We start from the raw sequence: 26634 nt of genomic DNA, 5'->3' as shown, positions 1-26634 counted from the left end.
CTAACGGACGCAGCCCACTACCTACTATGCCCCCTACTAACGACATTGACTGCTAAGTCGCGGAGCCAGACTGAGTGAGGGTCCCCTCCAGAGAGCAGACCGCCACCACGTCCCTCCGTCGACCCCCCAGAACGTCACACGTTGAAGACTGACAGCAGAAGTACTATTCAGGGAAGGATGGAACAGGAACACTAAGACCAAGGTCACCACGAGAGCTCCGGGCATGAAGGGCCACATGCAAGAGCAAGGACAATTTATAATTTTGGATGATTAATGAGATGAGGGTGATTATAATGATGATGCTATGGTTTGAGACTACGTGACAGGGCAGCACTCTACGCTTACTGTCATAATATATCCTGGTGTCAACCAGGCCCGAGAACTGCAGCACCTGCGGTGTTGGTCAGGTAAACAGAACCTGAGCACCCTCAAAGTCGCATTCGTTAAGTGAATGACACTCGGCTGTGTGATTCCAGCCTTCCCATAGAAACCATAGTACTTCCACTCTGGGTAGGAGCCGACCGTAGCCCGAAAAACCCACATGACCCGATGGGATTCGAACCCACGACCTCCCGGCCCACAGCCCGATGCGCTAACCACTGCGCTACGGGGGCCGGTGTGTCTGACCAATTTTTATAATGAAAGGAATTATTACCAATTTTAAACTTGTTGTTGAAGAACAGAGGTTCTGCAAGAACTTCATCTTTAGTTGTAACTTCCAATGTTCCATAATATTCCAAATATGCTTCAAAAACATCTCTCCAAAAAGGATTGACATTTGTTTTTGCTAATATTTTGGGTCCGAAATTTCGGACTGATTCAACCTCCGGACAGTTGCGCAAGAGAATTTCCCTCCACTTGGGACCAAGAAAATTTTTTCTCATCCACAATAATTTTAAAGACATAATGTATGTTTTTATATTTGGAATAGATATACCTCCTTCTTGCACGGAGTGTACTGCAATAGTTCTTTTCATTTTATCTCTTTTTCCGTCCCAAACAAAATCGAAACACATCTTCTGCAACTGTTGAATCATATTGTGTGGTGGATTTGGAAGCAGAATCCACAAATAGACCAGTTTTGACAGTATTAATGATTTCAATATTGCAACTCTGCCTAACGGTGTACTAGAACGTTTCATCCAAATATTGAATAATTTCTTGGCTTCATTGAACTTATCCATCATGTTCATTTCTGCCATTTTTGTCAAATCATTTGTAAACCACAGTCGATCAATATTTTTTTAGTTTTTGTTTGTTTGTACAAGACAGTTATCATTTTTATGTTCATATTCATAGTATATAACTGTTTCTACTTACCTGCCTCGCGCATGTCCTACTTTTCTACTGTGTATATTTCTGAACAGAACATTTTTTTGGTATTAATTATTCTGGCCTATTTCGTTTACCGTGCCAAAAGAATCAGTTGTCTACCTAAAACGGACTATTGCAGATATGTATGAAGAGATACTTACCATACTGAGTAACCTTTTCATCTGAAAAAGGAAAGCAAACGAAGATACAGTAGACGTTAGTCGGTATCGGACAGACAGACAGACAGACCAACCGACACAAACACACACATACACCCACCCACCCACACACACATACGCCCACACACACATACACACACACATAAACACACACACACACACACACACACACTCACCCACATACAAACTCACACACTCACCCACATACACACAAACACACACACACACCCACATACACACACACACACACACACACACGCACAACCGACACAAACCTAACCCCCCCTCCACACACAAACAGAAACACTTTCATGAACTTACCCACACACTCCCCATTGACATCGACGGATCCTTTCTTGCAATCACAAGAGTATCGCGGGTTTGTACCCCCATCCTTGCACTCGTTGTCGCTGGCACATGTGTTGAGCTTGTCAGAGCTACACCAGTCCACCGCTGAAACAGACATAGGCGTACGATATAACAAGTACATAAACAAACAAACCTGTTCAGTCCATCACGCTTATTGAGAGGACTTAACAGAGTCCTACGACATACCATGTCGATCTGCTCTTAACCGTATAACCAGAGACTGCCTACGTGACTGCGGTAATATTACACAATTCCTCGCAAAAAAACGTGCTGACCTAAATCACAGAAGCAGGCAGAGAGCACAGTCGCTGGGCCTCCTCCCTTTCAATGTTTTGTACTGCTGTTGTTCAGCCAGTCCTCCGTTTCTTAGACGATAGATTTGGCGAGTGTGGCGAGGAAGTAACGTTTCTCAGGCAATTCTCGCCACTAGGAAATCTAATTTAGCGAGCTGAACTGAACTGTACTGAACGTTATGTTACAAGGAAGCATAAACACACACACACACACACACACACACACACACACACACACACACACACACACACACACACACACACACACACACACACACACACACACACAAAATGAAATAGGAGAACAGATCGAGCGTTGTAAATAAATGAAGAGGTATACTCTTCCATGCAGATTGCGGACACCTCGCTTGAAAAAAAATTGTTGTTGTTACTTTCATTATTATTTCTTCTAAAATGTGTCGGTCAAGATGATACCCCGCGTGCAATGTTTCAACACTCACGGCTTGTCCAAATGGTATTCGTCTATCAACACAGGCAGTAATACCGCCGTTTCAAATACGTTGCAACACATGTAGCCCCCAAAAAACCTGTGTCCTTTAACACAGCTTGGGCCCTTGTTGATATTAACCAACCAATTTTCTTGTGCAACAATTTAAACTGGCTTCGCGTGCGATTATTCACTGGCATAGTTAATGCACTTACAAGCCTTACATGTTCATTGGTTTTACTGTTGAGTTAAGGTACAGTATTAAACACAATGTCAAAGAGGTTTTATGAGGGACATTTTGAAAAAATTGTGTCTGCATAGTTTTGGTTTCGTAAACTCCGGGTTCTGCCCACAGCCCTCTTTTGATTGGATTATTCTCAACCCCCTAGCTGTTAATGTTTTTCAGTTATAAAACATACCTTGGCATTATGTCATCTCTTTTTGCATTTTAATAACATCTGATAAAATATATCCATCTAGATCAGGCTTAGACTCAGAAAGACTTGTATTTCGACAACAGCACGATGACTGATGAACGACTCCGTCACGTAGCGAGAAATGCGGTTCGTAAGTGTCACAATATTTTGCCACATTTAAAACACATTAGGCCTAAAAAAAAAAAAAGATGTGCTTACGGTAACCCGACCTACCCTGTTTTTAGGGGCCGACCCTATAACTTTTTATTACATTTGTAAAAAAATAAAAATTAAAAAAAATAAAGAAACGAGTGCAGAAAACGCAATGAAAGCGAAAGCTCTCGAGTCGCACACTTATTTCCCTGTCAAGTAGGTTTAATTTGTACACATTAGAAAAAAAAGTTTAAAAAAAAAGTGATTGCCTACCTTCATTCAGGGGCGGATCAGTTGCTTTGTAAGGGGGGGTGCACTTTGAATCGAAAGTGAATGTGATAGGCGAATTTGCTAGGGGGGTCCGGGGGCATGCCCCCCCGGAAAATTTGTTGGCCCAAAGAAGCAAAATGGTGCCATCTGGTGCCATTTGAACATAATGGTCATAGAATCAGCTTTACAATTTTTATTTTTATTTTTTTTTTGCTGGAGGGGGAGGGTGCACCTGCACCCTGTGCACCCCCCCTCCCTCGTCCGCCCCTGTGAATCATACCCTATTTTTTTTTGGCTATGTTACCTTAACCACACCTATTTTTTTTTGGCCTTACATTTCGTTGTAAACTGTTTGTTTCCATGTTGATGTGTTGTGTACAATTAAACCTCCCTTTTAAGACACCCCACCCCACCCCCAATTTAAGACCTCTCCCCTTTAAGGCTTGCTTTTGTAGACTTTCTGTTCATAACATCTGTAAACAGAACCCCATTTTAAGACTACCACCTTTTTAAGACCTGAACATCTCAGATTTTTGGAGGTCTTAAAAGGGGGGTTCAATGTGCTAAATGTTGTTAACTAATGTTGCTTCTGGCCTCGGGTCCAGTGATTCATGTTGCCTCAGTGGTTGGCGAACAAATTCCGCAGTGATCAATACCAAATCAGTGCCTCGTGAGCTTTAGTCAGTGTGGCAATTGATCACCAAAACTGCATTGGAATGAAAATGAATAGAATAAAATAAAACAAAAGAAAGGAAAGTAAAGAAACAAACAAATAAAATAAAAATACTGCGCTGACAGGTCTCGGAACCTACGACCTTTCGACTCAAACTGCAGCCGGTTCGCTAACCGTTGCACTACAAAGATTGCTTTGCAAAAAGGGAAAAACTAAACTTGTAATGCAGGAAAGTTTCACTGGAAAAGGCACCCGATAATGAACTCGGTACATTACAGAAGAGGAACTTTTTTTCTTGTTTCTTTCTAGAGTATTTTTGGCAGCAAGATAACGTAACAAAGCAGATACATGTTTGGTTGTCTTTATAAAGGCTTTTCTTGATCGTATATGGGGGGTAAAGACACTGGTGATTTGTATTTCTTCAAACCGGTGTCTTGTGCCTTTGCTTGTCCCAAGCCGTAGTGCATAGATGTGTATACACATCTCTGTGTAGTGCAACAAGGGTCTGTCAGTGTTTGTTTGCTTCAGTGAATGATTTAGGTCAGTCCGTCATTCGGTTTGATATTCACGAGAAAAACGTAGTGTGGTTGTCCTTTTTTTTCTTCTTTTTTATATTTAGTCAAGTTTTGACTAAATATTTTAACATCGAGGGGGAATCGAAACGAGGGTCGTGGTGTATGTGCGTGCGTGTGTGCGTGCGTGCGTGTGTGCGTGTGTGTGTGTGTGTGTGTAGAGCGATTCAGACTAAACTACTGGACCGATCTTTATGAAATTTGACATGAGAGTTCCTGGGTATGAAATCCCCATACTTTTTTTTCATTTTTTTGATAAATGTCTTTGATGACGTCATATCCGGCTTTTCGTGAAAGTTGAGGCGGCGCTGTCACGCCCTCATTTTTCAACCAAATTGGTTCAAATTTTGGTCAAGTAATCTTCGACGAAGCCCGGGGTTCGGTATTGCATTTCAGCTTGGTGGCTTAAAAATTAATTAATGACTTTGGTCATTAAAAATCGGAAAATTGTAAAAAAAAATAAAAATTTATAAAACGATCCAAATTTACGTTTATCTTATTCTCCATCATTTGCTGATTCCAAAAACATATAAATATGTTATATTCGGATTAAAACAAGCTCTGAAAATTAAATATATAAAAATTATTATCAAAATTAAATTGTCCAAATCAATTTAAAAACACTTTCATCTTATTCCTTGTGGGTTCCTGATTCCAAAAACATATAGATATGATATGTTTGGATTAAAAACACGCTCAGAAAGTTAAAACAAAGAGAGGTACAGAAAAGCGTGCCATCCTTCTTAGCGCAACTACTACCCCGCTTTTCTTGTCAATTTCACTGCCTTTGCCATGAGCGGTGGCCTGACGATGCTACGAGTAAAATGGCATTGCGTTCAGTTTCATTCTGTGAGTTCGACAGCTACTTGACTAAATATTGTATTTTCGCCTTACGCGACTTGTTTTGTTTTGACTTTGCCGTCTGGTAGACACTCGGTTTGATATGATATGACCAACAAAAATAAACTAACAAATTAACCTTTTTAGTCCATCACGCTTATTGAGAAGACTTAACAAAGTCGTACGATATGACCAACACATATAAACTAACAAACCCTTCCAGTCCATCTCGCTTATTGAGAGGAATTAAACCAGTTAACACGAAAGGAAAGTTGCCAGAATTGCTGGGTTTTTGGACAACGTATTACAAAGACATGTCGTCCATTGGCCACTGAGGACGTTACAACCCCTTGACTTCTTGAAGAACTAAGTTAAACATTCAATCAAAAATCATAACACACAAGACAAAACAAATGGAAGAAATGGTCTCCAGGGGAGGCTATCATCTTGTGCAATTCAAAAGGCAATATACAGCGGTTGTTTTCCTTGTCACAGTATTGACTTTTTCATGATGGCGAAAACCGTACCTGATACGTATTGTGGCCGAAAATCTGAATTTCTCTATTGGTAACTGGGAAGTTGCTAGAATTTGTGTTTTTTCTTCTTCTTCTTGGCAACGTATTACCGAAACATATCGTTTATAGGCGAACCTCCGGATATAAATCTATCGGGTTTGTATTTGTTGTGGAAGAGTGAATACACTTGCTTCCAGCTTGGTGAAACTTTCCACACGCGCTCCTTGTCGAAGTGTTTCAGACACATCCCTCTCTAGTAACTGGCCTATAGTGCCGTGCGGGAAAGGTTGCCTCAATAAGAGCAAGAGTATTCTCTCTTTCACAAGCCATACAAACCCCACACTGAGAACGTTACATCTTAATTCCGTTGAAGAAGATATCTCTGTTAAACAGCAAAAGTCTCATGAAAACACGAATGCTGGGAAAAGACCCCCCAAAATGGATAGCGCCGTATTGAATGGCAGCTCGCTTTCCCCAGTGAGAAAGCAGTCCGAATTTCAATGAGGGTAACCTCACAGGACTATATACAATCGTATCCTTGTCGTCCTGTTTACCTCACAGGACTATACAAGCTTATCCTTGTCGTCCTGGTAACCTCACAGTACTATACAAGCTTATCCTTGTCGTCCTGGTAACCTCACAGGACTATACAATCTTATCCTTGTCGTCCTGTTAACCTCACAGGACTATATACAATCGTATCCTTGTCGTCCTGTTTACCTCACACACCTATATAGAATCTTATCCTTTTCGTCCTGGTAACCTCACGGGACTATATACAATCTTATCCTTGTCGTCCTGGTAACCTCACAGAACTATATACAATCTTATCCTTGTCGTCCTGGTAACCTCACAGAACTATATACAATCTTATCCTTGTCGTCCTGGTATCTACAATCTTATCCTTGTCGTCCTGGTAACCTCACAGGACTATCTACAATCTTATCCTTGTCGTCCTGGTAACCTCACAGGACTATCTACAATCTTATAAAACCACTTAGCAGATTACATAAAAGAGCGCTAAAAGTAGTATTACTAAAGCACACTACCCTCACAGAGTTAGACTACATACATTTAGGAATCTTACCTCTAAAGTCAAGACTGCTTTTTAACAAAGGAATCTTTATGCATAAAATTATATCCGAAACTCTACCCCAAACCATTTGTTCAAAGTTCTCTTTGAAGAATTCACACCACCTTATGAAATTTAACACTCCTCTTCCTAGGATAGACTTATTTAAGTCTAGTCTAGTTTATTCAGGTGGCCGTCTCTGGAACGCTCTTCCGAATGCCTCACGGGAAGCTACCAGCACAGATTCTTTCAAAAACAAATATATATCCCATTTAATGAAAATAGTATATTCTTGATTGTTATGTCCTTTGGGACACAGTCACTCACTTTTGATTTATTGTTTTGTTCACGAAATTATGATGTTCTGCATAATATCCATTGTCTTGCAGAGTTGATGTACTATTGCATAGTATTCTGACTCTAATTGACTTGCTTTGTACCTTGTCATGAACATGTATAAACTACAATGTTTCATATAATGCACCTATGTACATAAACTTATACTGTTTTACTAATTATGTAAGTATGTAGTAGTAGTTATTATAGTAGATTTAGTCCCTCTTTAGGGCGAGGGCCAGATGCAAAAAAGTATACCAATGCTTATTCTGTTACCCTCGTAAAATAAAGAATTGTCATTGTCATTGTCATTGTCATTGTCCTTGTCGTCCTGGTAACCTCACAGGATTATATACAATCGTATCCTTGTCGTCCTGGTAACCTCACAGGACTATCTACAATCGTATCCTTGTCGTCCTGGTAACCTCACAGGACTATCTACAATCTTATGCTTGTCGTCCTGGTAACCTCACAGGACTATCTACAATCTTATGCTTGTCGTCTTGGTAACCTCACAGGACTATATACAATCTTATCCTTGTCGTCCTGGTAACCTCACAGGACTATCTACAATCGTATCCTTGTCGTCCTGGTAACCTCACAGGACTATCTACAATCTTATGCTTGTCGTCCTGGTAACCTCACAGGACTATCTACAATCTTATGCTTGTCGTCCTGGTAACCTCACAGGACTATTATGCTTGTCGTCCTGGTAACCTCACAGGACTATATACAATCTTATCCTTGTCGTCCTGGTAACCTCACAGGACTATATACAATCTTATCCTTGTCGTCCTGGTAACCTCACAGGACTATATACAATCTTATCCTTGTTGTCCTGGTAACCTCACAGGACTATATAAATCTTATCCTTGTCGTCCTGGTAACCTCACAGGACTATCTACAATCTTATGCTTGTCGTCCTTATCCAGTATCTGTGATGTCACTCACCGTCATTTGTAGTGTGTGTGTCTGCCAGTGTGGAGAAAACGCCCGTGAGTCCTACAAACGTGTAGAACTGACTGCCTATCTCCAGTTGGCCTTTCCTCTCAAGGGACAGAACTCTCTCAGCCACGCCAACTGTGGTAGCGTCTGTGACGTCAGTGGTAAAGAAGAGGGGGTACACAACTTTTGTTTTGCTGTCAGCATCCCTGTCGATAAAATATAAAATTACAATTTGTTTCAGGGTGTGTTGTGTCTTGCCGTTTACGTCCATTTCAAAATAATTTAAAAAAAACATTTGTTAAACAGTGTGTGTTGTCCCTTGCTGTTTACGTCTCTACATTTACATGTCTAAACGGTTCGTGTTGACGCAACGGAAGTATTATCCTTTGCAGAAAGCATTCATTATAGAAAGACTTTGATACAGTCAAATTTAACTAGCTGATCAATGTCTCTGAAAACCCCTGAATGCGTGATTATTAGTATAACTTTAGAATCTTCCCCCGGACCCCTAACCCATCTTTTAAACCTCCAACAATCTTAGAAAATCAGCAAGCAGACAAGGTCTTAAAGTTTGTTGGAATTTACTGAAATTAAAATTGGAAGACATTTTTTTTCTGGAGATTCCAATTATAGGAGTTACTTCTACGAAAAGGGACAATCCAAAACAGGAGGATATAAACACCATGCTATCACTGATAAGAAGTAACCTGCAGTTACCTGAATTCAAGAACTTGCAAAGTCTTGTATCCTTCCAAACCGTTGAATTCTTGCGAAAACTGAAAAACACAAGTCCAATGACTCTTGAGTCACACGCATGGCATAATAAATCGCATATTAACACACTGGAATTTTCTTCTAATATGCAAATCGTTGATCACATTCATATCACATTTATTCGAAGTGCTCATTACATATGAATATGTGTGTGTGTGTGTGTGTGTGTGTGTGTGTGTGTGTGTGTATATGTGTGTGTGTGTGTGCGCGTGTGTGCGTGCGTGCGTGTGCGTGCGTGCGAGCGGTCGTCTTTTCGTGTGTGTGTGTGTGTGTGTGTGTGTGTATGTGTGTGTGTATGTGTGTGTGTATGTGTGAGAGAGTGTTTGTGTGTGTGTGTGTGTGTATTTGCGTGCGCGGTGCGTGTGTGTGCGTGCGTGCTTGCGTGTGTTTGCGTGCGTGCGTGCGCGTGTGTGTGTGTGTGTGCGCGTGTCTGTCTGTCTGTCTGTCTGTCTGTCTGTCTCTGTGTCGGTCTGTTTGTGGGTGTGTATGCGTGGTTTCCTGACTTAACAATCAAATATTTCCTGACAACTCACCGCTTCTTGAGTTTCGTTCATGAACACACTAAACGTGACTGAAGTATTATCGTTGTAATCAGCATTAAAAGTGTGGTCCAGTGTTGTGGTCAAATACAACTTCTTGCTCTCGGGGATCGCTGAGGAGTTAAACAGACAGATGATCACACGTCCACACACTTAGACACGCAGACAAACACACCCACATTCGCAGACAGACAGATTAGACAGAGACACGTTTAGCCACACTAAGGCAAACAGACTGAGACACAAAGATACACAGACACAGACAGACTGACAGAAAACCATGCAGCCACACACATACACAAAGACATGGACACAAAGACACTCTCTCTCTCTTTTGCTCTCTCTCATTCTCTCTCTCTCTGTCTCTCTCTTAAGATTTTGCCCTTAAACGAAAGATTTAAATCAAATAAAGGCGTGGTCCTTCACAAAATCCTCTCCGGCCATGCACCACGTGCTTTCATTAAAAAATTTAAAGCCAAACCAAACCAAAAATTCAATGTCCCCATTCCACGGATAGATCTCTTTAATCAAGTTTAGCTTCTTCTGGCAGCATTTTGTGGAATTCTCTCTCGGAATCAGTTTGAGTCCCAACGAGTCTCAATACTTTCAAAAAACACCTCTCATTACATTTAATGTCAAATTAAATGTGAAAGATTATCCCGGTGATATAATTATGCTGTCTCGTGACATATATTACCACATTAAAAACCATCAACATTGGTGTAATAGTCCAAAGTCACCAAATGTAAAGATGCAGACAAAATGCTTCGTCATCTACCCCACAGAAATTCCAAAAACGGTTACATCCTGTTGATCAGAAGAGTTTAAAGTACCTGGTCTCAAACATCGAGATAGAAATTGTGTAAATATGTATGAATATAGCTATTCTGATGAACACGTGGGGGAATTCGGGGGCTGTGATTGGATGGTCTCTTCCGATCATCAAAGCATAATGCTACGGAAGTCGGCCATTTTTCTCAATATCCAAAAGCATATTGTCAATAACAAAGACTCATGGTTCCGGTTTACCCATCTGTACCACGCGGCGATGTTTCTATCAACAACAGCATACACTGACAACTTGAAATTCTTCTCGGGAATGTTTTTCAGCTTTACAAATGTCGATAGCATACCCTTTTCTGCTAACTTCCCGATGAAACAGGACTAAACCAATTATTTTCTGTCCCTAAACACCACAAAATGCCCAAAGTCGAAAGATGTAGTACAAACAGGGGAGTAAAACGGAACAGCCGTTTTTGTGTGACTGAGTTCAGTTGCCTGACACAAGCTTTCGCATTCGGCTTTTCGTATCTCGTAACTCCACACTAAATACCCCACCTCCCCTCTCAAAGTATTGATGATCAACCCCAGGTACTAACATTCATGAAGTCGTTTAAAAAACGTATTTTAATTGAGGTTGAAAAAATCGCTTCATGACGAGACAAGTTTAATGCATACGAGTCGAAGACGAGTCGCATTATGCTTGTTCGAGTCTAAATATCGGACTTTATTGCTACGCTAAAAACACACTAGCGTTTATATTGCATTTCTGACCTTGCTTTCTTGTTCTAAACTGGCAAAATGACAATGCTTGCGTTGATCTCAGGTTCAGTCAGTAGCAGACAAATTCCCTTCTCATTCAAGGGACGTAACCACTCGATGAAACGGTTTCGAAGGAATCGAATTTTGGGATGCAAACTATTAAATTTCACCACCAGTTGCATTAATTTTCAATAAAATGTGTCCGGATTTATCCCTTAAATAAGTTAACCACTTTAATTTGACCGGGTAACAACATTCCAGTGAGGTTGAATGCGAAAGCTGTTCTCAAGCGAAACCGGTGTGTGCATACATGTTTACCTCCCTTGATAAGAAAGTGTCTGTTGGTCAAAAAGACTAAAAATGGAGCAAAAGTCGTGAATAGTTCTTCAGTTGTTTCTAGTTTTCCGTTGATGTTATGTTTTGATTTTCTTCATTATTAGCCTTTTTCAAAATTAAAAACCTTAAACTTCTGTTTGTTGCATACAAATAAACTAATAAAAAGCTGTTTCAACAACTGTGTTGTGAAATCGAATGCACTTGGAGTCAGTTTTTCTTCCAAAGTCAGAAAGCGTGTAGCGGTGTGCATGTCTGCGCGAACATGATGCGCGTAAGAAGTTTGTCTGCTATCAAAACCTGAGATCAACGCATCGACGCAAAAACTGTCATTTTGTAAGTTTGGAACAACAAATCAAGGTCATAACAGCTATATAATCGCTATTGTGTTTTCAGCGAAGCAATAGGCTCCGATATTTAGACTCGAACAAGTATAATCCGACTCGTCTTCGACTCGTCGGCATTATACTTGTCTCGTCTAAATATCGGACCCGATTGCTACGCTGAAAACACAATAGCTGTTAATATCAGTCACAAACAGCATTCAAGGGAATTCAAAGTCTTCAACACAAATACTGACCCAATGTCACCTCTACCTTCTTCCTCCTATAATAATCAAAGATGCAGAGCGCACCCAAGCACCTTTGAAGCAACGATTTGTCTTTTTACTCGCAGATAAGGATATAAACTGTCAAAACAGTCACATAACTATCCAAAATATGACTAAACACAAGCATACGTAGCCGTGTTGCCAGCCAAATGGGAAATCCAATGCATTTTTGGGCAAACGATTGAACACAGGATTGCATACCGATTCGTGTCGCAAGAAATGGGAGAAAAGTGACTTTATATCAAATATCTCTGTCGTTTTATTTGCTCTATTCACGTACAGACACTGCTGCAGTTTGTTTTGAACTTGATCTATGGACACGAATTGTACACCGTTTAACAAAAGTTGAATAAGAAGCCAGGTCTTAAAAACAGCCCATGTAAAAAGCAGGACTGATCCATGGCTGTCTATATCATGAGGGTATCCTTCCACTAGGATACATACCGCAAATCGACACCAAGATGTTCTTTGTACATAGCACAATTATTTTGCTGATTCAATTTCGTTTAATTTAGCACAAACACCCACATGTGCACAAACGTTCTTAGCGTAGAATGCAATGTGTCCAAGATACTCGTACCCCGTGTAAAAGCTTGGATAGGGCTGTGGTGGTTTGCAAGAGTATTCACACTGAGCCTTACCTGTACATGTGTAGCCATCACCATTGTAACCAGGGCGACAGGTGCATGTGAACCCTCCAACATTGTTGGTGCACTCTTGGGTGCAGTTGTCACTCTTGTCGAGGCACTCGTCGCGATCTGTTGAACACACACACAAGTGAGTTTTCACAAACAGTTTGATATCCTAGGGGGACATTCTTATTAAAGTTCAATGGAGATAACACAAGTAAAATTAAGTTACGATAAGATAAAATAAGATAAGTTGACTTAAGTTTGGTTAAGTCCAGGTTTTTTAAAGATAAGATAAGATAAGATAAGATAAGATAAGATAAGATAAGACAGGACAAGACAACATAAGATAAGATAACATAACATTAGATAAGATGTGAAGATAAGATAAAATGTTAAGTTCAGTTGATATCGAGTGAGGGGAGCGTTAATAAGGTCAGATATATGTTCTTTTTAAGGCAATGGAGTCATTTCTCTATTACATCCATCCCTCACTCGATGAGGGATTACTCTACAGTACACATACATTCACACACAAGTAAAATCTCACTAGTAGGAAGACAGCAGTAAAAAAAAAAATTGCTGAACGAAACATATTGTACACTATTCGAAAATTTTATAATAAATGACGCACAGACAGACAGACAGACAGACAGACAGACAGACAGACAGACAGACAGACAGAGACTTTCTTTGTAGGGGAGACCGGGGCTAGTCCGCCCCCGGGGCATATCCGTCTTTGTCTGTTTATTCTTACGTTTGCCACCTTTTAGTTATTCACACCATGTGAGAGTGGTGTCCCTTCTTCCCGCCATATCCTCAGTACAGATTACAAAAAGTGTTTTTCTTCATTTTTGTAACATGAATGCATTGGAGTTGACTTAGGTTTTGATGCATTACCTCTGAGAACAAATACTTAGTCTTGGTGTCGAGTGAAAGTGCGTTAATTAAGGTCGAGTTCTGACAAAAGTTTTGCTTCTTCCTTCCCATGTTGTGCTCGCTATCTGGCACTAGAGTTGCCTGCCCGTGCGGGGGCAAGTCCGCCTATTTGTCATGGGGCATGTCCGCCGTGAGCAGTATGTACAACACATGTTCATGCGAACATAAAAACTGTCTGCACATTGATATCAGCTACACATTTGTCTTGATGTAAAATAAAAAATCAGTCTTCTAGTTCATCAAACTCGCCAGTTATGCTACAAAAAGCATAAAAGTAGGCGGACTAGCCCCGGTCTCCTCGCCAGTTATGCTACCAAAAGCATAAAAGTAGGCGGACTAGCCCCGGTCTCCCCTAACGTAATTTTGTGTTACATTCTTTCGTATTTTGTCATTGGCATTTTTGAACCTGAATATTGAAGGGAATTAAAAAAGCTTTCCCACTAAAGCTTGCCCACTACTAGTCTTGTACATACTATGGGATGAGAGCGGCGGACTTGCCCCACCCTGTAGGCGGACTTACCCCGACTTGGGGCAAGTTCGCCTACGTTAGGGTAGGTCTACTTAAAGCAGTATGTACAACAAATGTTCATGCGCACATAAAAACTGTCTGCACATTGATATCAGCTACACATTTGTCTTGATGTAAAATAAAAAATCAGTCTTCTAGTTCATCAAACTCGCCAGTTATGCTACCAAAAGCATAAAAGTAGGCGGACTAGCCCCGGTCTCCCCTATTACGTTTATCAGTTAAAACGGGTCATATCCCCGTCTATAATAAACCATGTCAGAGTCCTGAATACCTACCTGTACAGTTTCCATCGCCCTTGTCCTCAAAGCCTGTATTGCACATGCAGTCATAGCTGTCGTCAGTGTTATTGCACGTGGAATTCGCAGGACACGGGTTGCTCGTACACTCATCAACATCATCTGTGCAGTTGAGCCCTGTCCAGCCCGGCTTGCAGTAGCAAGTACCGTTCACCTTGTCACAGGAAGCAGTGCCGGTTGCGCCGCACGTACAGTCACTGCTGCAGTTTGTTCCGAACTTGTTGTCCTGGCACTCTGTTGACAATGTCAAACAAGGAATTGACGAATTCCGAAAATAACTCTGTCGGGTTTGAATTGGTTGTGAAAAGGTGAATACCCTTGCTTTTAATGAGACAAACAATTGACGGGGCGATCACTAGCGAGGGGGGTGTCTGAAACACGTGGACAAGGAACACGTGTGGATAAGTTGTCTTACTAAAAAAAAACAATTAGCACGTAAATCCCTAGTCTGTTTGTTCTTTCTGGCATTCTCTGGCATTCATGGATGTTAATTTAGCTTATTCCCCCCTCTGCTTCTTTACCTCTGTAAACTTGTATAGAGCTAGTTATTTTTCGATAAACACCCAGCAACCAAACAAATAACGACCCAGCAACAGCCTGAATCCTCGATAGCGCAATGGGTTGAGAAGCTGTTCTGCGTCGGTACTACCGTACTATTGCGACTGAAAAGTTCCGAACGCTCTAATGTACGAAGTATACATCTCTGGAGCAAACAATACAAACATACCGCATTTAAATTAACAACTACAGGCTTGAACACATGAATCTCCATATAAAATCCATGAGTTTGGTTGTTTTCTGAATCTAGATCTGCTGTGCACAAACGTTCATCACAAGCAAATTCCCAAGGCAAGTAACTCTCATACTTTGTCTAGCGACAAGAGTAGTTCCCCTTTCAAATTTCTTTTCACTCAGTTTCTTCGACAACAGACTGCAATCCGACGGTCAGTTTTCAACAATATTTCATTTAATAAACAGATCACACGCAACCAAATGCACACATCTCATCAATTTAAACAACATAAAGCGGTTTCATACACTACTTTTCCCAGAAAACTGAACTTCATACAGATTTTAACGTTGGAACACGGGTGCAAAAGTTCTTCTGCAAGTCCCATTTGACGAAAGAACATTATCCTAAGCGATACCAAAACATATACAGAACACACAATATCTGCCTTTGCCGCCACGGCAGAATAACAGCATATCTGTGTACTTGATTTTAGTCCAAAATAGGAAAACAAGAAGTGTTAACAGAATGGAATGATTTGCACGGAACTATACAACCGCGCATTAATCGATCGCCTGCGCAGGTTGACTGGTTGAGTGAATAGGATTCGATCAAACTTTCGCAAAAAAACTCCTCTTTTCTTTGAATAACTGAAGAAAGGATCCGCTAACTTCGACCATTATTTTTAATAATCACTGAGACTCGGCATGTAACCTCTACAAACACGCCCATTCTGCTCACAAAGCAGCCAGGCTGTTTATTTCTGCTCACAAAGCAGCCAGGCTGTTTATTTCTGCTCACAAAGCAGCCAGGCTGTTTATTTCTGCTCACAAAGCAGCCAGGCTGTTTATTTCTGCTCACAAAGCAGCCAGGCTGTTTATTTCTGCTCACAAAGCAGCCAGGCTGTTTATTTTTGGTATGTGCCCAAGAGGAAGGATATGCCCTCACCCAATGTAAAGGCCTGGATGAATGCATGATGAGTTACAAAATGGTCGTACGGAAAGGAATCTATCTTTACAGAAATGAGATATAAGCGTCACTTACCCTCTTCCTCGATTGGTCTGAAACACAACAACCGCAAAATAAAAATAGTTAGTGTATGTTTGTCACAAAATAAATTCGCACTCTGAACTCGCAATGATTATGCGGAAGTTCACAAAAAGAAAGTAACTTTACAATTAGAATGAGACAGCACAGAAACATTGAGGTTCTAATCAACAGGTACCACACTGCGCTCAGAAATAAAACCACTCAGAAGAAAGAAAAACTAAACATCCACTGCGTTAGCATATGGACCTTAGAAGGTCTGCATGTATTTTATTTCAAAAATAAAACATCTAAAACAAATAAATACAAAAATAACAAGATCTTAGAGTAAGCTGGGTTCAGAAAGGGCTTTCTTCGTCAGTACCGGCTACGACCGCAACGCAGGAAAGGAACAAAGGGTGTATACGTCCCTGCATGAACCTAAGACAACAATCACGATATAAAGTATATCTGTACTCACCGACAGATGGGGCGATCGTCAGTGCTGTTGACGGTGCAAGAAGAAAACAATAACGATATAAAGTATATCTGTACTCACCGACAGTAGGGGCGATTGTCAGTGCTGTTGATGGCGCAAGAACTGGCCGAGGTATTACAGGCGGTATAGATGTCACATGGGTTGTCTGACACTGCGGATAAACAGGAAAGTTGTAAACGCACGCACACACATCATCCCCCTTGCCTACACACACACACACACACACACACACACACACACACACACACACACACACACACACACACATACATCATCCCCCTTGCCTACACACACACACACACGCACACACACACACACACACACACACATCATCCCCTTTGCCCACACACACACACACACACACACACACACACACACACACACACACACACACACACACACACACACACACACACACACACACACCTTCTATCCCCACCCCCCACCCCGATTCCCCTGACCCAAACCCTGTTTACCTAGCACATCATTGACGGTAAGTTTAGACACTTGTCCCAGCTCGTTGCTGATGTTGAGCTCAGCTTCCTTCAGTCCCACGAACGCTAAAGCCGCGGAGGCGTCAGAGTCTTCTTCCTTCGCCGTGTTCACCACCACCTCGGCCTCTGTGATCAGGCTCCCAGGCCTAATGAGGGACACAGACAGTGCAGAGTTTACATTTCTTTCCTTGTAAATCAACGTACAAACCAACACTGGTGTGGCGAGGCTTTTTGCAAGCGATGAGGGCCACTCAAACGACTAGCAAATATCTACAATATGGTTGCTTTCTGCACTGAGTTTTGTCTTGTTTTTGCTTTTCAATTTTGTAACTGACATCAGCGTCAATCTGCAAAATTAATTCTTCGAAAAACAAAAATACAAAATCGCCATGCAGTCTTTTTATATTTAGTCAAGTTTTGACTAAATATTTTAACATCGAGGGGGAATCGAAACGAGGGTCGTGGTGTATGTGCGTGTGTGTGTGTGTGTGTCTGTGTGTCTGTGTGTGTGTGTGTGTAGAGCGATTCAGACTAAACTACTGGACCGATCTTTATGAAATTTGACATGAGAGTTCCTGGGTATGAAATCCCCATACATTTTTTTCATTTTTTTGATAAATGTCTTTGATGACGTCATATCCGGCTTTTCGTGAAAGTTGAGGCGGCACTGTCACGCCCTCATTTTTCAACCAAATTGGTTGAAATTTTGGTCCAGTAATCTTCGACGAAGCCCGGGGTTCGGTATTGCATTTCAGCTTGGTGGCTTAAAAATTAATTAATGACTTTGGTCATTAAAAATCTGAAAATTGTAAAAAAAAATAAAAATTTATAAAACAATCCAAATTTACGTTTATCTTATTTTCCATCATTTGCTGATTCCAAAAACATATAAATATGTTATATTCGGATTAAAAACAAGCTCTGAAAATTAAATATATAAAAATTATTATCAAAATTAAATTGTCCAAATCAATTTAAAAACACTTTCATCTTATTCCTTGTCGGCTCCTGATTCCAAAAACATATAGATATGATATGTTTGGATTAAAAACACGCTCAGAAAGTTAAAACAAAGAGAGGTACAGAAAAGCGTGCTATCCTTCTTAGCGCAACTACTACCCCGCTCTTCTTGTCAATTTCACTGCCTTTGCCATGAGCGGTGGACTGACGATGCTACGAGTATACGGTCTTGCTGAAAAATGGCAGCTACTTGACTAAATATTGTATTTTCGCCTTACGCGACTTGTTTTCTTCTTCTGAATACTTTGTGTTTGCCTTGAAAAAGGGTGTCTCCCGATGCGATGACATTGTCAGTACAACAAAGCACCCCCCACCCTACCCCCACCCTACCCCCACCCCCCTTTGAAACCCCTTTTGTTCATAATGTATCTAGAATAACCTCCACTTTAGGGCGGGGATGTAGCTCAGTCGGTAGCGCGCTGGATTTGTATCCAGTTGGCCGCTGTCAGCGTGAGTTCGTCCCCACGTTCGGCGAGAGATTTATTTCTCAGAGTCAACTTAGTGTGCAGACTCTCCTCGGTGTCCGAACACCCCCGTGTGTACACGCAAGCACAAGACCAAGTGCACACGAAAAAGATCCTGTAATCCATGTCAGAGTTCGGTGGGTAATAGAAACACGAAAATACCCAGCATGCTTCCTCCGAAAGCGGCGTATGGCTGCCTAAATGGCGGGGTAAAAACGGTCATACACGTAAAAGCCGTGGGAGTTTCAGCCCATGACCGAACAAACAAACAAACAACCTCCACTTTGAAGGCTCCTTCCCATCAAGACCGGATTTTCTCATATTTGTTAAGGTCTTGGGCCATTCCCAAACAACTTAACAAGTAAGTTTACTTTCTTTAACTTTTATTATATTCTAGCAGTCATCAACTTACGTTAAATAGTACCGTTCTTAGTCAGCTACATGTGGTTGTTTCTACAATCAAATATAACAGGTTTGCACCCATAACGTTAAACAAAATGTTGTTTGACGCATGCAAATTCTTTGTCACCGCAGTTCAGAAAAACAACAAGAACAGCAGAAAAGCCCAGGAGAACCCTTACCTCATCGATTTGATGATGACTTCGAGTAGCCCGATGATTGTCTTCTTTAGTTCTGCGGATAACTGAAAGAAAACATTATACGACAATATTAAGCTTTGTTGTTCAATGAAAAACAAATCATAAGAAGAAGAGTCGACGGATAAGTCGATTCATCCTTGTTTCAATAGAAAACATAAACAGAACCCACCAAAACGTACACACACACACACACACACACACACACACACACACACACACACACACACACACATACATACACATACATACATACATACATACATACATATATACACATACATACATACATACATACATGCATACATACATACATACATACATACATACATACATACATACATACATACATACATACATACATACATACATACATACATACATACATACATACATGCAGAGAGAGAGAGAGGAGGAAAGAGGAAGAGAGAGAGAGAGAGGGAGGGGGGATTGAGAGAGAGAGAGAGAGAGAGAGAGAGAGAGAGAGAGAGAGAGAGAGAGAGAGAGAGAGAGAGAGAGAGAGAGAGAGAGAGAGAGAACGAACGAACGAACGAACGAACTTTATTACTCAAGGATGGAGATTTTAGGCTCACGCCTAGTCTTACAATCTGTCCCTGCTAAACTAAGACATAAAAATAAAGACAATAAACGGACAATTGTCAATCGCAATCATACAGTATTACTAATTACAACATTACCTATACGAATACATAATGCATGATAGAACATTGAAATGTACATGTATGTCAATATAATACAAAGGAAAAGAAAAGTCGACTCGCACACACACGCGCGCCGCATGCCTGCAATCACGTTCGCACTCAATACAACACACACACACTCACACACACATATATACACACACACACACACACACACACACACACACACATACATATATATACACACACACACATATGCGCACACACACACACACGCACACACACACAGACATATACGCACGCACACACACATACACACGCAGACACACACACACACACGCACACACACACACACACACACACACACACACACACACACACACACACACACACGCACACACACACACACAACAACAACCTCATCATCATCGTCGACATCATTATCATCATCAACAAAATATATAGAGGTTAGTGATAGCAATGCATTCTTGCTAGAAACATCTTCAGAATGTAGCTGTTCGTGAGAGAGAGGGAGAGAGAGAGAGAGAGAGAGAGAGAGAGAGAGAGGGTGAGAGAGAGAGGAGAGAGAGTCAGAAAGAGACAGAGAGAGAAAAGGAGTGATGTTGCATTGAATGCACACACTAGAAAACTGAAGCACCCAACGGCTCTGGAACACTCTCATTGCCCACCTCGTCTTTGACGTTGTCTTCCAGATTCCTGTATTCACCGGAGGCGTTGTTGGCAAGGATGTCAGTCAAATTGGTTATGGTGACGTTGATAACCAGTTCACAATTGTAGCTCTTTAACTCTGAAAAACGAAATAACACAAACGGAAGTCAGAAATGTTTTTAACCAAACCTTGGGAATAGTGGATGATGGGGGGTGCACACAGAAACACTTTCATGAACTTACCCACACACTCCCCATTGCCATCGACGGATCCTTGCTTGCAATCACAAGAGTATCGCGGGTCTGTACCCCCATCCTTACACTCCTTGTCGCTGGCACATGTGTTGAGCTTGTCAGAGCTACACCAGTCCACCGCTGAAACAGACATAGGCGTACGATATAACAAGTACATAAACAAACAAACCTGTTCAGTCCATCACGCTTATTGAGAGGACTTAACAGAGTCCTACGACATACCATGTCGATCTGCTCTTAAGCGTATAACCAGAGACTGCCTAGTGTGTGCCGCAATATTACACAATTCCTCACAAAACACGTGCTGACCTAAATCACAGAAGCAGGCAGAGCAAAGTCGCTGGGCCTTCCCCCTTTCACTGTTTTGTACTGCTCTTGTTTAGCCAGTCTTCCGTTTCTTAGACGCTAGATTTGGCGCGTGTGACGAGAAAGTAGCGTTTCTTAGGCAATTCTCGCCGCGAGGAAATCTAATTTAGCGAGCTGAGGCTGAATTGTACTGAACGTTATGTTACAAGGAAGCATAAACACACACACACACACACACACACCACACCACACCCACACACACACACACACACACACACGCACGCACGCACGCACGCACGCACGCACGCACGCACACACACACACACACACACACACACACACACACACACACACGCGCGCTCTTTACGTAGGGCACATGCTAGGATGTTCCCGTTTTGTGAGCGTTCAAATGGAAGGGTGTTTGTACTGTGTGTAAAAGCCTGACAGTATCTGGGATGGTTTACGGGAGGCTTACTGTCCGGGCGTGATTTCCGGTATTGAATATTCATAACAGCCGTCCAGCACCAAAACGAGGCGCCATTGTTGTAGAGGACCAAGTCCACGAAAATAAAATCTTTCAAAATTTCTCACGATCGACAGAAAGCAGCCAGGATGTTCCCATTCGGTGAGCGTTTAAATGGAAGTATGCTTGTACTGTATGTAGACGCTCGGGGAGCTCTGTGATGGTTTACGGAAGGCTTACTGTGCCTTTAACATAGAGGGGGAATCGAGACGAGGGTCGTGGTGTATATAGATATGATATGTTTGGATTAAAAACACAATTTCAGAGAGTTAAAAAGAATAGAGATATAGAAAAGCGTGCTATCCTCCTCAGCGCAACCGCTACCGCGCTTTTCTGGATTGTTAATTTCACTGCCTTTGCCACGAGCGGTGGACAGACGATGCTACGAGTGTACGGTCTTGCGGAAAAAAATGCAATGCGTTCAGTTTCATTCTGTGAGTTCGACTGAGCTTGACTAAATGTTGTATTTTCGCTTTACGCGACGTGTTTGTTTTGACTTTGCCGTCTGGTAGACACTCGGTTTGATATGATATGACCAACAAAAATAAACTAACAAATTAACCTTTTTAGTCCATCACGCTTATTGAGAAGACTTAACAAAGTCGTACGATATGACCAACACATATAAACTAACAAACCCTTCCAGTCCATCTCGCTTATTGAGAGGAATTAAACCAGTTAACACGAAAGGAAAGTTGCCAGAATTGCTGGGTTTTTGGACAACGTATTACAAAGACATGTCGTCCATTGGCCACTGAGGACGTTACAACCCCTTGACTTCTTGAAGAACTAAGTTAAACATTCAATCAAAAATCATAACACACAAGACAAAACAAATGGACGAAATGGTCTCCAGGGGAGGCTATCATCTTGTGCAATTCAAAAGGCAATATACAGCGGTTGTTTTCGTCACAGTATTGACTTTTTCATAATGGCGAAAACCGTACCTGATACGTATTGTGGTCGAAAATCTGAATTTCTTTATTATTAACTGGGAAGTTGCTAGAATTTTTTTTCCTTTTTCTTCTTCTTGGCAGCGTATTACCCAAACATATCGTTTATAGGCGAACCTCCGGATATAAATATATCGGGTTTGTATTTGTTGTGAAAGAGTGAATACACTTCAATCAATCAATCAATATGAGGCTTATATCGCGCGTATTCCGTGGGTACAGTTCTAAGCGCAGGGATTTATTTTTTTATGTTTTTATTTTTATTTTATGCAATTTATATCGCGCACATATTCAAGGCGCAGGGATTTATTTATGCCGTGTGAGAAGGATTTTTTTTGTACACAATACATCACGCATTCACATCGGCCAGCAGATCGCAGCCATTTCGGCGCATATCCTACTTTTCACTGCCTATTATTACAAGTCACACGGGTATTTTGGTGGACATTTTTTATCTATGCCTATACAATTTTGCCAGGAAAGACCCTTTTGTCAATCGTGGGATCTTTAACGTGCACACCCCAATGTAGTGTACACGAAGGGACCTCGGTTTTTCGTCTCATCCGAAAGACTAGCACTTGAACCCACCACCTAGGTTAGGAAAGGTGGGAGAAAATTGCTAACGCCCTGACCCAGGGTCGAACTCGCAACCTCTCGCTTCCGAGCGCAAGTGCGTTACCACTCGGCCACCCAGTCCTCCAGCTTGGTGAAACTTTCCACACGCGCTCCTTGTCGAAGTGTTTCAGACACATCCCTCTCTAGTAACTGGCCTATAGTGCCGTGCGGGAAAGGTTGCCTCAATAAGAGCAAGAGTATTCTCTCTTTCACAAGCCATACAAACCCCACAGCGTTATGTCTGAACATCATCTATCGAACACTGAGAACGTTACATCTTAATTCCGTTGAAGAAGATATCTCTGTTAAACAGCAAAAGTCTCATGAAAACACGAATGCTGGGAAAAGACCCCCCAAAATGGATAGCGCCGTATTGAATGGCAGCTCGCTTTCCCCAGTGAGAAAGCAGTCCGAATTTCAATGAGGGTAACCTCACAGGACTATATACAATCGTATCCTTGTCGTCCTGTTTACCTCACACACCTATATAGAATCTTATCCTTTTCGTCCTGGTAACCTCACGGGACTATATACAATCTTATCCTTGTCGTCCTGGTAACCTCACACACCTATATAGAATCTTATCCTTTTCGTCCTGGTAACCTCACGGGACTATATACAATCTTATCCTTGTCGTCCTGGTAACCTCACACACCTATATAGAATCGTATCCTTGTCGTCCTGGTAACCTCACAGGACTATCTACAATCTTATCCTTGTCGTCCTGGTAACCTCACAGGACTATCTACAATCTTATGACTCTTATGCTTGTCGTCCTTATCCAGTATCTGTGATGTCACTCACCGTCATTTGTAGTGTGTGTGTCTGCCAGTGTGGAGAAAACGCCCGTGAGTCCTACAAACGTGTAGAACTGACTGCCTATCTCCAGTTGGCCTTTCCTCTCAAGGGACAGAACTCTCTCAGCCACGCCAACTGTGGTAGCGTCTGTGACGTCAGTGGTAAAGAAGAGGGGGTACACAACTTTTGTTTTGCTGTCAGCATCCCTGTCGATAAAATATAAAATTACAATTTGTTTCAGGGTGTGTTGTGTCTTGCCGTTTACGTCCATTTCAAAATAATTTAAAAAAAACATTTGTTAAACAGTGTGTGTTGTCCCTTGCTGTTTACGTCTCTACATTTACATGTCTAAACGGTTCGTGTTGACGCAACGGAAGTATTATCCTTTGCAGAAAGCATTCATTATAGAAAGACTTTGATACAGTCAAATTTAACTAGCTGATCAATGTCTCTGAAAACCCCTGAATGCGTGATTATTAGTATAACTTTAGAATCTTCCCCCGGACCCCTAACCCATCTTTTAAACCTCCAACAATCTTAGAAAATCAGCAAGCAGACAAGGTCTTAAAGTTTGTTGGAATTTACTGAAATTAAAATTGGAAGACATTTTTTTTCTGGAGATTCCAATTATAGGAGTTACTTCTACGAAAAGGGACAATCCAAAACAGGAGGATATAAACACCATGCTATCACTGATAAGAAGTAACCTGCAGTTACCTGAATTCAAGAACTTGCAAAGTCTTGTATCCTTCCAAACCGTTGAATTCTTGCGAAAACTGAAAAACACAAGTCCAATGACTCTTGAGTCACACGCATGGCACAATAAATCGCATATTAACACACTGGAATTTTCTTCTAATATGCAAATCGTTGATCACATTCATATCACATTTATTCGAAGTGCTCATTACATATGAATGTGTGTGTGTGTGTGTGTGTGTGTGTGTGTGTGTGTGTGTGTGTGTGTGTGTGTGTTTCTATTGGGTGTGTGTGTGTTTTCTATTGTGTGTGTGTGTGTGTGTGTGTGTGTGTGTGTGTGTGTGTGTGTGTGTGTGTATGTGTGTGTGTGTGTCACAAAGATGTGAGTAGCATATTTGTGAGGTGAAACCACGTCGTGTTTTTAACCTCCCTAAATGTTGTAGAGGCGATGCGTAGCTGACCGGACTGGCGTTATTCACGTGTTTCGTGTGTTCCACGCAAAACTGGCTTTAGCTTGAGATGAGCTGTGTTTGAGACATGTAGCTGGTCTGGGGTAAATAACGTCACAGCGTTTGAGATTTTCAACCGGGAAGGTTGTCGCCGCGTGTCAGACTTGTTCTGGGAACAAGTACTCTTTCAAGAGACGGGTCTCTTAAGGTAAATGATTTACTATGTTGTATATTATTGACGTTGGAATACATAGCTGCAGTGGAAAGGTTAGTGTATACAAAGTGCACCAAATCTTAGTGTGAAGCTTTGAGAGAATTCTTGATGTAATTGTATCACGGTTTTTCATGGGGAATTTCTTGAACATAATTGCTACGCATTTATGTTATGTTTAAGACGGTCATGCTTTGTATGGGGAGTGTTATTCATAGATTAAGTATTAGTTTGGATATTGAATGTGGACGGAATGTGAACGTGGAATGAACGAGAATGTATGAGTGGTACATGAACGTTTGGAAGAAGAGATGGTTTTAGAGAATGTTGTATTAAGACTTGGTTAAATTCTTTAGGAGTTTCCATGAGGGATTTCCATGGCGTGTAAGGGAGGGTCTTTACACGGGAGAAGCGCGGGACGATGGTGGCGAGCAAGGGCCTACATCGGCGCAGATGACTAGACGAGGGGAGTCTTCATCGTTACCGGTCGTGGCTGACGACGGTTGTTTCCGCTAAAGGCGGAAGGGTTTCTCGGGGAGAAACATGAAAGGTGTGTGTTGGCATTGTGTTGCCATCTTCAGTGAAAGGTGTGTGTTGGCATCTGGGTGTGTTGATTCAGCGAGACAAGGAAGTGAACTGGCGACATGCAGTGAGCCGTGATTCGAACTCGTGAGTGTCTGTTGGTACCTTCTTGTGTGCGTTAATCTATATTTGAGAAAGTATTGTTATAATATGTATTTACATGCCTTGAGTGAAAGCTGGAAGATTGTGCGAACTGTGGGTCGAAAAGTTGTTCGTATTGATGTGTTTGAAGTGAAGAAGTATGTTGGGGGGGGCGCGGGAGATGGAAGCTTGCTGTATGTTATGTAATGTATATATTGTGTGTGATACGTGGAAATGTGATACTATTTATTTGCATGTATGATACAGGTACAAATGTGATAATTGTAGGCTTATACTAGTGATTACTGTGTGTGATACATGAAATGTGATATGAATGCTGTTTTTATATGTTATAGTCTTACTTTCTCCCAAGCGCAAGACAAATTCTTCTTTGAAAATTGAAGCCAATAAAATTT

The 26634-nt window shown here is 41.4% G+C and overlaps 1 protein-coding gene across 1 annotated transcript in view; it reads right to left on the bottom strand.

Annotated features, from left to right (window-relative positions):
• Positions 1-26634, bottom strand: part of LOC138947724 (uncharacterized) — a 100950-nt gene that overhangs the window by 61236 nt on the left and 13080 nt on the right. Inside the window, exons 6-20 of the mRNA XM_070319263.1 lie at positions 24914-24972; positions 24203-24402; positions 20990-21121; positions 20767-20885; positions 19401-19462; positions 17318-17481; positions 16902-16992; positions 16361-16377; positions 14566-14820; positions 12835-12951; positions 9703-9821; positions 9113-9171; positions 8402-8601; positions 1815-1946; positions 1476-1496 (exon numbers count right to left, since the gene is read on the bottom strand). Coding sequence (XP_070175364.1) covers positions 1476-1496; positions 1815-1946; positions 8402-8601; positions 9113-9171; positions 9703-9821; positions 12835-12951; positions 14566-14820; positions 16361-16377; positions 16902-16992; positions 17318-17481; positions 19401-19462; positions 20767-20885; positions 20990-21121; positions 24203-24402; positions 24914-24972 — 1747 coding nt within the window. The remainder of the gene's footprint in view (positions 1-1475; positions 1497-1814; positions 1947-8401; positions 8602-9112; positions 9172-9702; positions 9822-12834; positions 12952-14565; positions 14821-16360; positions 16378-16901; positions 16993-17317; positions 17482-19400; positions 19463-20766; positions 20886-20989; positions 21122-24202; positions 24403-24913; positions 24973-26634) is intronic.

This window comes from Littorina saxatilis, linkage group LG14 (genome assembly GCF_037325665.1).
Source record: "Littorina saxatilis isolate snail1 linkage group LG14, US_GU_Lsax_2.0, whole genome shotgun sequence".
In the NCBI taxonomy this organism is placed as follows: Eukaryota; Metazoa; Mollusca; class Gastropoda; order Littorinimorpha; family Littorinidae; genus Littorina; species Littorina saxatilis.
This window is presented reverse-complemented; position numbering and strand designations above follow the sequence as displayed.